This window comes from Ambystoma mexicanum, chromosome 8 (assembly GCF_040938575.1).
Source record: "Ambystoma mexicanum isolate Mex_15411 chromosome 8, UKY_AmexF1_1, whole genome shotgun sequence".
Lineage (NCBI taxonomy): Eukaryota > Metazoa > Chordata > Amphibia > Caudata > Ambystomatidae > Ambystoma > Ambystoma mexicanum.
The window spans coordinates 15,883,711-15,897,467 of NC_090929.1; the positions used below are offsets into that span (position 1 = coordinate 15,883,711).

Below are 13,757 nucleotides of genomic sequence, written 5' to 3' on the forward strand. Positions count from 1 at the left end.
TGGGAAGGGAGTCATTCCCCCTGATGTTTGTGAACACTGTAAGAAGCCTGAGAAAGGCCATGGGAAGGGAGTCATTCCCCCTGATATTTGTGAACATTGTAAGAAGACTGAGAAAGGCCATGGGAAGGGAGTCATTCTCCCTGATGTTCGTGAACATTGTAAGAATCCTGAGAAAGGCCATGGGAAGGGAGTCATTCCCCCTGATGTTCGTGAACATTGTAAGAAGACTGAAAAAGGCCATGGGAAGGGAGTCATTCTCCCTGATGTTCGTGAACATTGTAAGAAGCCTGAGAAAGGCCAGAGGAAGGGAGTCATTCCCCTTGATGTTAGGGAACATTGTAAGAAGCCTGAGAAAGGCTGTGGGAAGGGAGTCATTCCCCCTGATGTTCGTGAACATTGTAAGAAGCTTGAGAAATCCCATGGAAAGGGAGCCATTCCCCCTGGTGTTTGCGAACATTGTAAGATGACAGAGAAAGGCCATGGGAAGGGAGTCATTCCCCCTTATGTTTGTCAACATTGTAAGAAGCCTGAGAAAGGCCATGGGAAGGGAGTCATTCCCCCTGATTTTTTTTAACATTGTAAGAAGCCTGAGAAAGGGCTGGGGAGGGAGTCATTCCCCCTGATGTTTGTGAACATTGTGAGAAGCCTTGGAAAGGCCAGGAGGAGGGAGCCATTCCCCCTGATGTTTGTGAACATTGTAAGAAGCCCTGGAAAGGCCAGAAGGAGGGAGACATTCCCCCTGATGTTTGTGAACATTGTAAGAAGCCTTGGAAAGGCCAGGAGGAGGGAGCCATTCCCCCTGATGTTTGTGAACATTGTGAGAAGCCTGAGAAAAGCCATGGGAAGGGTGTCATTCCCCCTGATGTTTGTGAACATTGCAAGAAGCATGAGAACGGCCAGGGCAAGGGAGTCATTCCCCCTGATGTTTGTGAACATTGTGAGAAGCATGAGAAAAGCATGAGAAGGAAGTCATTACCCCTGATGTTTGTGAACATTGTGAGAATCCTGAGAAAAGCCAGGGGGAGGGAGTTATTCCCCCTGATGTTTGTGAACATTGTAAGAAGTCTGAGAAAGGGGAGTGGGAAGGAGTCATTCCCCCTGATGTTTGTGAACATTGTAAGAAGCATGTGAACGGCCAGGGCAAGGGCGTCATTCTCCCTGATGTTTGTGAACATTGTAAGAAGCCAGAGAAAGGCAAGAGGAGGGTAGTCATTCCCCCTGATGTTCGTGAACATTGTAAGAAGCCTTAGAAAAGACATGGGAAGGGAGTCATTCCCCCTGATGTTTGTGAACATTGTGAGAAGCCTGAGAAAAAACATGGGAAGGGAGTCATTCCCCCTGATGTTTGTGAACATTGTGAGAAGCCTGGGAAAGCCCATGGGAAGAGAGCCATTCCCCCTGATGTTTGTGAACATTGTAAGAAGCCTGAGAAAGGCCATGGAAAGGGAGTCATTCCCCCTGATGTTTGTGAACATTGTGAGAAGCCTGAGAAAAGACATGGGAAGGGAGTCATTCCCCCGGATGTTTGTGAACATTGTGAGAAGCCTGAGAAAGCCCTTGGGAAGAGAGCCATTCCCCCTGATGTTTGTGAACATTGTAAGAAGCCCGAGAAAGGCCATGGGAAGGGTGTCATTCCCCCTGATGTTTGTGAACACTGTAAGAAGCCTGGGAAAGGCCATGGGAAGGGAGTCATTCCCCCTCATGTTTGTGAACATTGTAAGAAGCCCGGGAAAGGGCAAGGGAGGGAGTCATTCCCCCTGATGTCTGTGAACATTGTAAGAAGCCTGAGAAAAGACATGGGGAGGAAGTCATTCCCCCTGATGTTTGTGAACATTGTAAGCAGCCTGAGAAAGGCCATGGGAAGGGATTCATTCCCTCTGATGTTCGTCAACATTGTAAGAAGCCAGAGAAAGGCCAGAGGAAGGGAGTCATTCCCCTTGATGTTAGTGAACATTGTAAGAAGCCTGAGAAAGGCTGTGGGAAGGGAGTCATTCCCCCTGATGTTCGTGAACATTGTAGGAAGCCTGAGAAAGGCCATGGGAAGGGAGCCATTCTCCCTGATGTTCGTGAACATTGTAAGAATCCTGAGAAAGGCCATGGGAAGGGAGTCATTCCCCCTGATGTTCGTGAACATTGTAAGAAGACTGAAAAAGGCCATGGGAAGGGAGTCATTCTCCCTGATGTTCGTGAACATTGTAAGAAGCCTGAGAAAGGCCAGAGGAAGGGAGTCATTCCCCTTGATGTTAGGGAACATTGTAAGAAGCCTGAGAAAGGCCAGAGGAAGGGAGTCATTCCCCTTGATGTTAGGGAACATTGTAAGAAGCCTGAGAAAGGCTGTGGGAAGGGAGTCATTCCCCCTGATGTTCGTGAACATTGTAAGAAGCTTGAGAAATCCCATGGAAAGGGAGCCATTCCCCATGGTGTTTGCGAACATTGTAAGATGACAGAGAAAGGCCATGGGAAGGGAGCCATTCCCCCTGATGTTTGTGAACATTGTAAGAAGGCTGAGAAAGGGCTGGGGAGGAAGTAATTCCCCCTGATGTTTGTGAACATTGTAAGATGACAGAGAAAGGCCATGGGAAGGGAGCCATTCCCCCTGATGTTTGTGAACATTGTAAGAAGGCTGAGAAAGGGCTGGGGAGGGAGTCATTCCCCCTGATGTTTGTGAACATTGTGAGAAGCCTTGGAAAGGCCAGGAGGAGGGAGCCATTCCCCCTGATGTTTGTGAACATTGTAAGAAGCCCTGGAAAGGCCAGGAGGAGGGAGACATTCCCCCTGATGTTTGTGAACATTGTAAGAAGCCTTGAGAAAGGCCATGGGAAGGGATTCATTCCCTCTGATGTTCATCAACATTGTAAGAAGCCAGAGAAAGGCCAGAGGAAGGGAGTCATTCCCCTTGATGTTAGTGAACATTGTAAGAAGCCTGAGAAAGGCTGTTGGAAGGGAGTCATTCCCCCTGATGTTCGTGAACATTGTAAGAAGCCTGAGAAAGGCCATGGGAAGGGAGCCATTCCCGCTGATGTTTGTGAACATTGTAAGAAGCATGTGAAAGGCCAGGAGGAGGGAGCCATTCCCCCTGATGTTTGTGAACATTGTGAGAAGCCTGAGAAAAGCCATGGGAAGGGTGTCATTCCCCCTGATGTTTGTGAACATTGCAAGAAGCATGAGAACGGCCAGGGCAAGGGAGTCATTCCCCCTGATGTTTGTGAACATTGTGAGAAGCATGAGAAAAGCATGAGAAGGAAGTCATTACCCCTGATGTTTGTGAACATTGTGAGAATCCTGAGAAAAGCCAGGGGGAGGGAGTTATTCCCCCTGATGTTTGTGAACATTGTAAGAAGTCTGAGAAAGGGGAGTGGGAAGGAGTCATTCCCCCTGATGTTTGTGAACATTGTAAGAAGCATGTGAACGGCCAGGGCAAGGGCGTCATTCTCCCTGATGTTTGTGAACATTGTAAGAAGCCAGAGAAAGGCAAGAGGAGGGTAGTCATTCCCCCTGATGTTCGTGAACATTGTAAGAAGCCTTAGAAAAGACATGGGAAGGGAGTCATTCCCCCTGATGTTTGTGAACATTGTGAGAAGCCTGAGAAAAAACATGGGAAGGGAGTCATTCCCCCTGATGTTTGTGAACATTGTGAGAAGCCTGGGAAAGCCCATGGGAAGAGAGCCATTCCCCCTGATGTTTGTGAACATTGTAAGAAGCCTGAGAAAGGCCATGGAAAGGGAGTCATTCCCCCTGATGTTTGTGAACATTGTGAGAAGCCTGAGAAAAGACATGGGAAGGGAGTCATTCCCCCGGATGTTTGTGAACATTGTGAGAAGCCTGAGAAAGCCCTTGGGAAGAGAGCCATTCCCCCTGATGTTTGTGAACATTGTAAGAAGCCCGAGAAAGGCCATGGGAAGGGTGTCATTCCCCCTGATGTTTGTGAACACTGTAAGAAGCCTGAGAAAGGCCATGGGAAGGGAGTCATTCCCCCTCATGTTTGTGAACATTGTAAGAAGCCCGGGAAAGGGCAAGGGAGGGAGTCATTCCCCCTGATGTCTGTGAACATTGTAAGAAGCCTGAGAAAAGACATGGGGAGGAAGTCATTCCCCCTGATGTTTGTGAACATTGTAAGCAGCCTGAGAAAGGCCATGGGAAGGGATTCATTCCCTCTGATGTTCGTCAACATTGTAAGAAGCCAGAGAAAGGCCAGAGGAAGGGAGTCATTCCCCCTGATGTCTGTGAACATTGTAAGAAGCCTGAGAAAAGACATGGGGAGGAAGTCATTCCCCCTGATGTTTGTGAACATTGTAAGCAGCCTCAGAAAGGCCATGGGAAGGGATTCATTCCCTCTGATGTTCGTCAACATTGTAAGAAGCCAGAGAAAGGCCAGAGGAAGGGAATCATTCCCCTTGATGTTAGTGAACATTGTAAGAAGCCTGAGAAAGGCTGTGGGAAGGGAGTCATTCCCCCTGATGTTCGTGAACATTGTAGGAAGCCTGAGAAAGGCCATGGGAAGGGAGCCATTCCCCCTGATGTTTGTGAACATTGTAAGAAGCATGTGAAAGGCCAGGGGAAGGGGGTCATTCTCCCTGATGTTTGTGAACATTGTGAGAAGCCCGAGAAAAGCCAGGGGGAGGGAGTATTTCCCCCTGATGTTTGTGAACATTGTAAGAAGCCAGAGAAAGGCAAGAGGAGGGTAGTCATTCCCCCTGATGTTTGTGAACATTGTATGAAGCCTGAGAAATGCCATGGGAAGGGAGTCTTTCCCCCCTGATGTTTGTGAACATTGTGAGAAGCCTGAGAAAAGCCATGGGAAGGGTGTCATTCCCCCTGATGTTTGTGAACATTGCAAGAAGCATGAGAACGGCCAGGGCAAGGGAGTCATTCCCCCTGATGTTTGTGAACATTGTGAGAAGCATGAGAAAAGCATGAGAAGGAAGTCATTACCCCTGATGTTTGTGAACATTGTGAGAATCCTGAGAAAAGCCAGGGGGAGGGAGTTATTCCCCCTGATGTTTGTGAACATTGTAAGAAGTCTGAGAAAGGGGAGTGGGAAGGAGTCATTCCCCCTGATGTTTGTGAACATTGTAAGAAGCATGTGAACGGCCAGGGCAAGGGCGTCATTCTCCCTGATGTTTGTGAACATTGTAAGAAGCCAGAGAAAGGCAAGAGGAGGGTAGTCATTCCCCCTGATGTTCGTGAACATTGTAAGAAGCCTTAGAAAAGACATGGGAAGGGAGTCATTCCCCCTGATGTTTGTGAACATTGTGAGAAGCCTGAGAAAAAACATGGGAAGGGAGTCATTCCCCCTGATGTTTGTGAACATTGTGAGAAGCCTGGGAAAGCCCATGGGAAGAGAGCCATTCCCCCTGATGTTTGTGAACATTGTAAGAAGCCTGAGAAAGGCCATGGAAAGGGAGTCATTCCCCCTGATGTTTGTGAACATTGTGAGAAGCCTGAGAAAAGACATGGGAAGGGAGTCATTCCCCCGGATGTTTGTGAACATTGTGAGAAGCCTGAGAAAGCCCTTGGGAAGAGAGCCATTCCCCCTGATGTTTGTGAACATTGTAAGAAGCCCGAGAAAGGCCATGGGAAGGGTGTCATTCCCCCTGATGTTTGTGAACACTGTAAGAAGCCTGAGAAAGGCCATGGGAAGGGAGTCATTCCACCTGATATTTGTGAACATTGTAAGAAGACTGAGAAAGGCCATGGGAAGGGAGTCATTCTCGCTGATGTTCGTGAACATTCTAAGAAGCCTAAGAAAGGCCATGGGAAGGGAGTCATTCCCCCTGATATTTGTGAACATTGTAAGAAGACTGAGAAAGGCCATGGGAAGGGAGTCATTCTCCCTGATGTTCGTGAACATTGTAAGAAGCCTGAGAAAGGCCAGAGGAATGGAGTCATTCCCCTTGATGTTAGGGAACATTGTAAGAAGCCTGAGAAAGGCTGTGGGAAGGGAGTCATCCCCCCTGATGTTCGTGAACATTGTAAGAAGCTTGAGAAATCCCATGGGAAGGGACCCATTCCCCCTGGTGTTTGCGAACATTGTAAGATGACAGAGAAAGGCTATGGGAAGGGAGCCATTCCCCCTGATGTTTGTGAACATTGTAAGAAGCCTGAGAAAGGGCTGGGGAGGGAGTCATTCCCCCTGATGTTTGTCAACATTGTAAGAAGCCTGAGAAAGGCCATGGGAAGGGAGTCATTCCCCCTGATTTTTTTTAACATTGTAAGAAGCCTGAGAAAGGGCTGGGGAGGGAGTCATTCCCCCTGATGTCTGTGAACATTGTGAGAAGACTGAGAAAGGCATGGGAAGGGAGTCATTCCCGCTGATGTTTGTGAACATTGTAGGAAGCATGAGAACAGCCAGGGCAAGGGAGCCATTCCCCTTGATGTTTGTGAACATTGTAAGAAGCCTGAGAAAGGCCAGGGGAAGGGAGTCATTCGCGCTGATGTTTGTGAACATTGTGAGAAGCCTGAGGAAAGCCTGGGGGAGGGAGTTATTCCCCCTGATATTTGTGAACATTGTAAGAAGCCTGAGAAAAGCCTGGGGAAAGGAGTCATTCCCCCTGGTGTTTGTGAACATTGTAAGAAGTCTGAGAAAGGCCAGGGGGAGGAAGTCATTCCCCCCGATGTTTGTGAACATTGTAAGAAGCCAGAGAAAGGCCAGGGGAAGGTAGTCATTCCCCCTGATGTTTGTGAACATTGTAAGAAGCCTGAGAAAGGCCATAGGAAGGGAGGCATTGCCCCTGATGTTTGTGAACATTGTAAGAAGCCTGAGAAAGGGCAGTGGAATGGAGTCATTCGTTGGACACCAAGGGTTTGGAGTTGGAACGTTACTTTACTTGTGGACTGAGACTTTTAAATCTTGAAATTTGTGTGGTGCCTTTGAAGGGGACTGCAACCTGGGGAAGGGAGTCATTCCCTCAGGAAATAGTCCCCCCAGACTACTGGCAAGATGGTCCACTCTACAGAGGACGGGAGCAATACGTCTTCATTAAGAAGAATCTTGAACCTTTTAGTTTAGTTTTAAGAATAAGGGAAGGAAATATGTTTTGACACAAGACGGTGGACATTTGGTTACGGACATTCGGACACATCCTTAGTATTGAGTTGAGGCAGGGAAACCCCTCTTAGTAATAGGGTCTGATATGGGTTTTTCTTTATTTTTCTCACAAATAAAAGTCTTTAGCAACAACCATGCCACCTGTGTGTCAGTCTCCTCCTTCCACACCCTTATAGTATGCTTGTGTGAGATACACTGAAAGTTGAACACGTACTAAACTCTTTGGACATAGTTGCTGAATAAAGGGATTCGAAACTGCGACTGCAAGATTAACACATATGTCTGGGACAAGCGCTTAACTCTTGCCGGACAACTCGCAGTACATGCAGGTGAAGGAGTACCTGTTGTCATCCACAGGGGAATAGATATCAGACATTGTAGGTAGTGTAGGTAACGGAATACAGTATCTCGTATTACACACAGTGCAGGGAACACTCAAATTACGCAAGGATGCACGGACATCTCATACTCATTAACAGCTTTCAAGGCCAATGCTCGTTCCCATTGTGTGGTTGATTTCAAAAACAAACCCAGGAGCTGTACTTGGGCAAAAGCTGCGTGCAACAACACACTGCTCTCCTGCTACACAACAACCAACCACACCTGCACGCAATTCAACCAGCACCAATGCACAGGTCAGCTAGGAATCTGACACACAGAACAAGTACCATGGCAGGGCTCCACCAACACTTGCATTCACCACATCATCCCCACATCACTGTGCCAGCAGGCACACACCAAGATACACCTCCACATCAGTAAACAACCTCCTCTTTTCCAGTTCACAGATACCTCTGTGCCAGCACTCACAGCTTAGCAGCCAGACACTACTCTGCCAGCATTCATACACCACTCTGCCAGCATTCATACACCACTCTGCCAGCATTCACACACCACTTTGCCAGAACCCACACTTGAGCATCCTGTGATGAAGTCCATTGCCTAAGCTTGGAGACCGACAGTAGGTTGGTCAAAAGGAACAGGCACCACCCCAAGCTAGTGCATACTGGGCCTGGAGGAGGTATACATGGATCATTGGTTGCAGCTCTCGAAACCCTACCACCACCAACAATAACAGTGACCACCACAGGAGGATGATCATGCCATAACACCTCAAAAAACACTTCTCATAAAGTTGACCTTCTCAAAGAGCTATTTCAGCTCTCTAGCCAGACCCAAAAAACAAAAGTAACAACACTGTCACATCTCACACTCACCAGCAATCGATTAAATACATTTTCTCCTGTGGCACTGATGCCAAAGAAAACATTTCACATTATGACTTATACACTAACATTCCGCTGACGTTCTGCGGACACAAAGTTGCGCTTGACTCATGGGGAATAGACTCACCCAGATCACACATGCAGATCAGAAAATTAAACTCGATTCTCCCGGCCGGTGAGAGTCGTGGGAGTTGCAAACAGGGAGACCAGCTTGAAGCTGGCAATCGCAACAGGGGATTAAAGGGAAGAGAAGGAGACCTCACAAATGTCATGGTCATTCTGAAATTCAAGATGGTAGCAGGCCTTATTCTAACCTCAGGCTAGCCAATGTCCAACCCACATGACCACCAACACAGGTATCAATCACAGAACAGCCCAAAGCACCCAATCCATCTTCTTAAGCACCACCCAAGTGAAAGAGAGGCCATACTATATAAAGCAGTCAGTTTAGTCTCACACTATGGGGAGTTATTAGGAGCTGGAGGAAGGAGTTTCATGAAGAATGATGAGAGAGAGAGTACTGGGAGGTGATCATGAGGAGAGAGCTGGAGGTTGAAAGGAAAGTTTGGAGCGCTTTGGGGGACATTGAATACAAGTTGGAGAAGGTAGTTAGAGGTTGGACGGAGAGCAGAGGTCGGAGGAAGATTGAGTGCCCCCAGGACAAGTAGATTGAGAAGATTGGAGGAAATGAGAAAGAAAAGCCAGAATGGGGGATACAGCTGCTATACCAGAGGTGGGGAGAGAACAGGTACCCCTATGAGAAAGCACTACTAGGGAGGTTCCAGGGGACCAAGCAGGTCTTTTCAGGACAAAATCTAGAGTTTGAGGAAGGAGGTATGAGGTGGCCCCATTCCACCGGGAACAGTGAGATTCTGACAGGGGGGGGGGGTCAGAAGGTGGGTGTCCCATGGATTAGGACCTTAGAGCAGGGAGGTGGTCTGGGGAAAATGAGCGCCACAAGCCCGACTCTGAAATCCCGGCAGAGTAAATCACTGCTGAAGAGGTTCACTTAATACCTTGACCTCTTGGAGGAGACCTTTAGACTTTTGCAAGCATCGAACGTGGTGGCCGGAGAAGCTCAGAATCCTGACCTACACCGAAGGCAGTTTAGGAACACCTAAACATCTACAGCTCAAAGACAAGCCCAAGGGTCATCAACTTCAATAGAGCTGGGTTCCTTTGTAAGTGACATTTTACTTTGACTGTGATCTGTGAGATGAGCAGCATGCTGACATTTCTTTGTTGTTGTAAGAATAAAACACCAGTTGGTTAAAAGCATATCCTTGCGTCAACCTCCCTGTGCCTCCCATCCAGCCACTTTGCAACAATCCATACCCACATCTGCTAGCACTCTCTCAACATTCTCAAAGTAAAACAACGTGGTACATACCCACCTCAAGTATCTATACACCCCTGTGCCAGCACTCCCTCTCCTGCCACACACAGACCCTCGGACATGACACACACCCAAGCATCTGGCCGCTGCTCCACTAGGAGCCAGTACTGTTATCATAACACCGACGAAGCTCTCCACTTACCACTGAGGTAGGCGGTGTCCCCACGTTTGAACACATCTTTTCCAATTTTCTTGCTGGTTGCACTTCCATTCACGTAGCCATCAAAACGCCGCAGGGGATCAGACTGGACTATGCGGCCAACAAGCTGTCCCGGTTCACCTGGAGGAAAAGAAGAAAGCATCCTACAGCTGACAGCATCCGGCACCATGACATGTCTAGCAATACAATCTAAGACGCAGGGGCAGAAGACAGCACAGCAGCCAGCTCTATGCATGGTTGATAAGGGGCCGAAGACAGCACAGCAGCCAACTCTATGCACCGGTGAGGAGGGGCAGAGGACAGCACAGCAGCCAGCTCTATGCACTGGTTAGGACAGGCAGAAAGCAGCACAGCAGTCAGTTCTATGCACGGGTGAGGAGGGGCAGAAGACAGCACAGCTGCCAGCTCTATGCACTGGTTAGGACAGGCAGAAAGCAGCACAGCAGTCAGTTCTATGCACGGGTGAGGAGGGGCAGAAGACAGCACAGCAGCCAGTTCTATGCACTGGTGAGGAGGGGCAGAGGACAGCACAGCAGCCAGTTCTATGCACTGGTGAGGAGGGGCAGAAGACAGCACAGCTGCCAGCTCTATGCACGGGTGAGGAGGGGCAGAAGACAGCACAACAGCCAGTTCTATGCACTGGTGAGGAGGGGCAGAAGACAGCACAGCTGCCAGCTCTATACATTGGTGAAGAGGGGCAGAAGACAGCACAACAGCCAGCTCTATGCACTGGTGAGGGGGGGCAGGAGATATAAAAGGAGGGATCAGTGCTACACAACAGTGGGGCTGGGGGGGGTGGCGGAGACACCACAGGGACCAGCAGGACACACAATTCAAGAGGGAAGGAGACAATGCAGGAGCCAGAACTACACACTGGTGAGATGGGGCAGGGGACACCACAGCAGCCAGCACTACAGACAAGTGAAGAGGGATAGGAAACACCAAATGTGTCAGTACTGCACCTCAGTGAAGAGGGCCAGCGACACCACAGGGACCAGCACTACACCACCAGAGATAAGGGGATCAGAAACACCTCAGGAGCCAGCGCTACCCACCTGGAAGGAAAGGAGGAGACAAGACAGGGGGAAAGGTAAGTGGGGGGGTGGTCAGGAGGGGTAGGGGAACAAGGAAAAAGCAGAGACGTCAGGAGAAGGAGTGAAGATGGGGGACATGCGTGAGCAGCTGAGAGAGTGCTCCGAACGCAGGCTTATACCGTGAGGTCCAGCATACGTTGCGAGCAATCTTATTGGCTGTGGCACCTGACGAGAGGGCTCATTTCTGGTTAGGTTAACAAGACTTAAGTTACAGCATGCGAGCTGCAGCGCAATAACAAGAGCATTCATTGTGATTTCTGTTATATGAGGTTTGGTGTTTTCAGGATAGACTTTATAGTCTGGCCGTTAAATTACACACATACAACATTAAGTAATGGTCTGTTTGTTTATTGGTGTTTTGTCCAGTGGAAGTTTCCTTCTGGGTTTTCGGGTTAGCTCCTTATTAGGAAAGCTGCCAGTAAGTTTGCCCACTACGAGCGGAGTGCCGTGTTCATGGGCGGATACTCATAAAATGCAAAGAGTTATTGCATGCCAGGATCAGCCACACAATATACTAACATTTGGGGAATGGACTCAGGAGGTTGAGTTTAATGAGTTGGTCTATACACATCATTCAGGAGATGATTCAATATTTGAGCTTATTGGTTAACTTTTTAGCCTATTGCCTGACTTGAGTATGGGGGGGGGGGGTACCAATGATGCAGCTTCCAGAGTTCAACTGCTTTGAAGCACTTCTAGAAAGCACAGTATCTAACTAAGCAGTGAATATGTTGTAACCTCGGCATAAAGGTTTGGTGAACTGCTTTGGTGTCTCTTTAGTGAATGGGTTGAGACATGAATTTGATTATTTTGTTTCGGTAATAACATCTAGCACAAATAAACGGTTATCCTCAACATTATATTTTGAATTAGAATGAAACTGAATCATGAAACACCTGATTAAGTTAAGTTTATGGTGGTTGGCTTAATTTACAACACATTTTAGAACTGATGTTCAATGAATTCTTTTTTGAGTGAAATATTTTCTATTTGTCTGGAACATTCTAGAGGTTCTGATTCATTTCCAACCCAAAAAACGTAGAGATGTTAAATACGTCGGACGTTGTTAGGGCAGATTTCTCTTTTTGTGGGAAATCCCCACTCCTTTTTGCTGGACACCTGGATTTTTCGACTAATTCTCCTGGGTGATAGGAAATCTTTTTCCATACTCACCCCTCCTTTTAATCTGGTGTAAGGAACCTTTTTGGCCCTTTTGAGATTTCTTTTCAGAGTTGTGCATTCCTCCGATTTTTAGACATCAACTTTTTAGTGAAGCAATGCACAACACCTTTTCTGCAGTGTTGTCGGAAGCTCCTAGAGTTTCTCCTTCCTTGTTTCTTTTCTTTCCCGACTAACTCTCAGTTACTAGGGCAGGGGGGTACTTTGTATCCTTTCTGGGTTTTCTCTTGCAAGATCCGCACACACCACCTTATGCAGAGTGCTGAGGGGGTACAGTGTATCCCTTTACTTGCCCCGCCAGTGAGGCTCATAGGGCACACCATATACCAAATATGGTGGCCTTACTTTTTTAAGCTCTGAACAAGATGGCTCGTCCTTCCTGGACTCTTCTTCTACCATTCTGGGTGGGGGAAGGTTCCTTTGTCCTTTTGTCCTTGGCAGGAAAGCCTGCGAAGGCTACCAGAGTGCCTGGCAGGACAGGAAGTGGGGGAGGTCGACCGAAACTCCCCGACCTCTTGCCCTGCAGTGTGCCTGGCTGAGACAAGTTCAAACTGGGAGGCTGGCTGTCCTCATTGGACAGCCACCCCAAGTCTGAATGATGGTACATGGGACATGATTGGTGGACTCAGCCGGTGTTCCTACACTCACCTGGATAAAGCCAGAGATCCTGGAGCTGCAACTCAGAGCCGACCACCAGAACAAGAAGGTTCCAAAGAGGAGGACAAAGAAGGACATCGCCAGAACTTCCAACAACCGCCAGAGCCTGTTGATTTGTGGCTGCTGTCCGGACCACGTCACTCCAATCGACAGGAAAGATCTGAAGAAGACAACTTCCTTCCAGAGACTGGTGGGTATAATCAGTCTACAGATTGCGCCATTCACTGAAGAGCTACGATCCCCAGGCCCTGCAAACCTCCAATACCTGGGGTCCTGTGTTGAATGTTGGTGCAACGTCTCTGGAAGCGCGGGTTCACCTGCAAGGTCAAGGGCATCCGTCAAGCCTGCAACAACTCGAATTGGATCCAGAGAATCCCCTCACCAGGGACGAGGGCCAGGAAACAGAGTAGAGTTGACGCTGCAAGAACCGTCTGCCCACAGAGCCTGCAGAAGGCACCAACTAGCCACCACCTTGAAGATCCATCGCTGGACATCCTTTTGTGTGCGTGCTGTCGCATGATCCCCCAAAGTCCCTTTCTCCCTGTCACCAGAGCCGAAGAAGAGGAGACTGGCTCTGCTGGTGCCTCAACACTTTAACCGTCCTGCAGCAACTACTTCTACACTCCAAGGTACTATTCAATCCCAGTATAACCTACCTGAGGTCTGCTTGTGTCATTCTGTGACTCATGGGGGAGGTGGGGGGGGCAGCCGGGGGCTCCAGATAGCTTGTATTTTGCCACCCTTCAGACTTCTATAGAGTATCAATGGTGGGACAACCCTTTGTACTCCTAACCTCCATGAGCCTAATTGTAACCACTGATTTACTTCCACTGGGGGCCCAGTGACTCATCTGGACTTTGAGAGGCTCAAACTAGATAGGGTTGGACTATTTAAACAGCATTGGGCTAAAGTTATAAAAAGGAATACAGAGTTTGAAAAGTTACCATGTATGTTTCTGGTTGGTTTGCTGTGTGATTTGCTATTCTAAAAGCTACTC

The 13,757-nt window shown here is 48.3% G+C and overlaps 1 protein-coding gene across 1 annotated transcript in view; it reads right to left on the reverse strand.

Annotated features, from left to right (window-relative positions):
- Positions 1 to 13,757, reverse strand: part of SLC27A4 (solute carrier family 27 member 4) — a 297,326-nt gene that overhangs the window by 48,683 nt on the left and 234,886 nt on the right. The window contains exon 10 of the mRNA XM_069609143.1: positions 9,813 to 9,950. Coding sequence (XP_069465244.1) covers positions 9,813 to 9,950 — 138 coding nt within the window. The remainder of the gene's footprint in view (positions 1 to 9,812; positions 9,951 to 13,757) is intronic.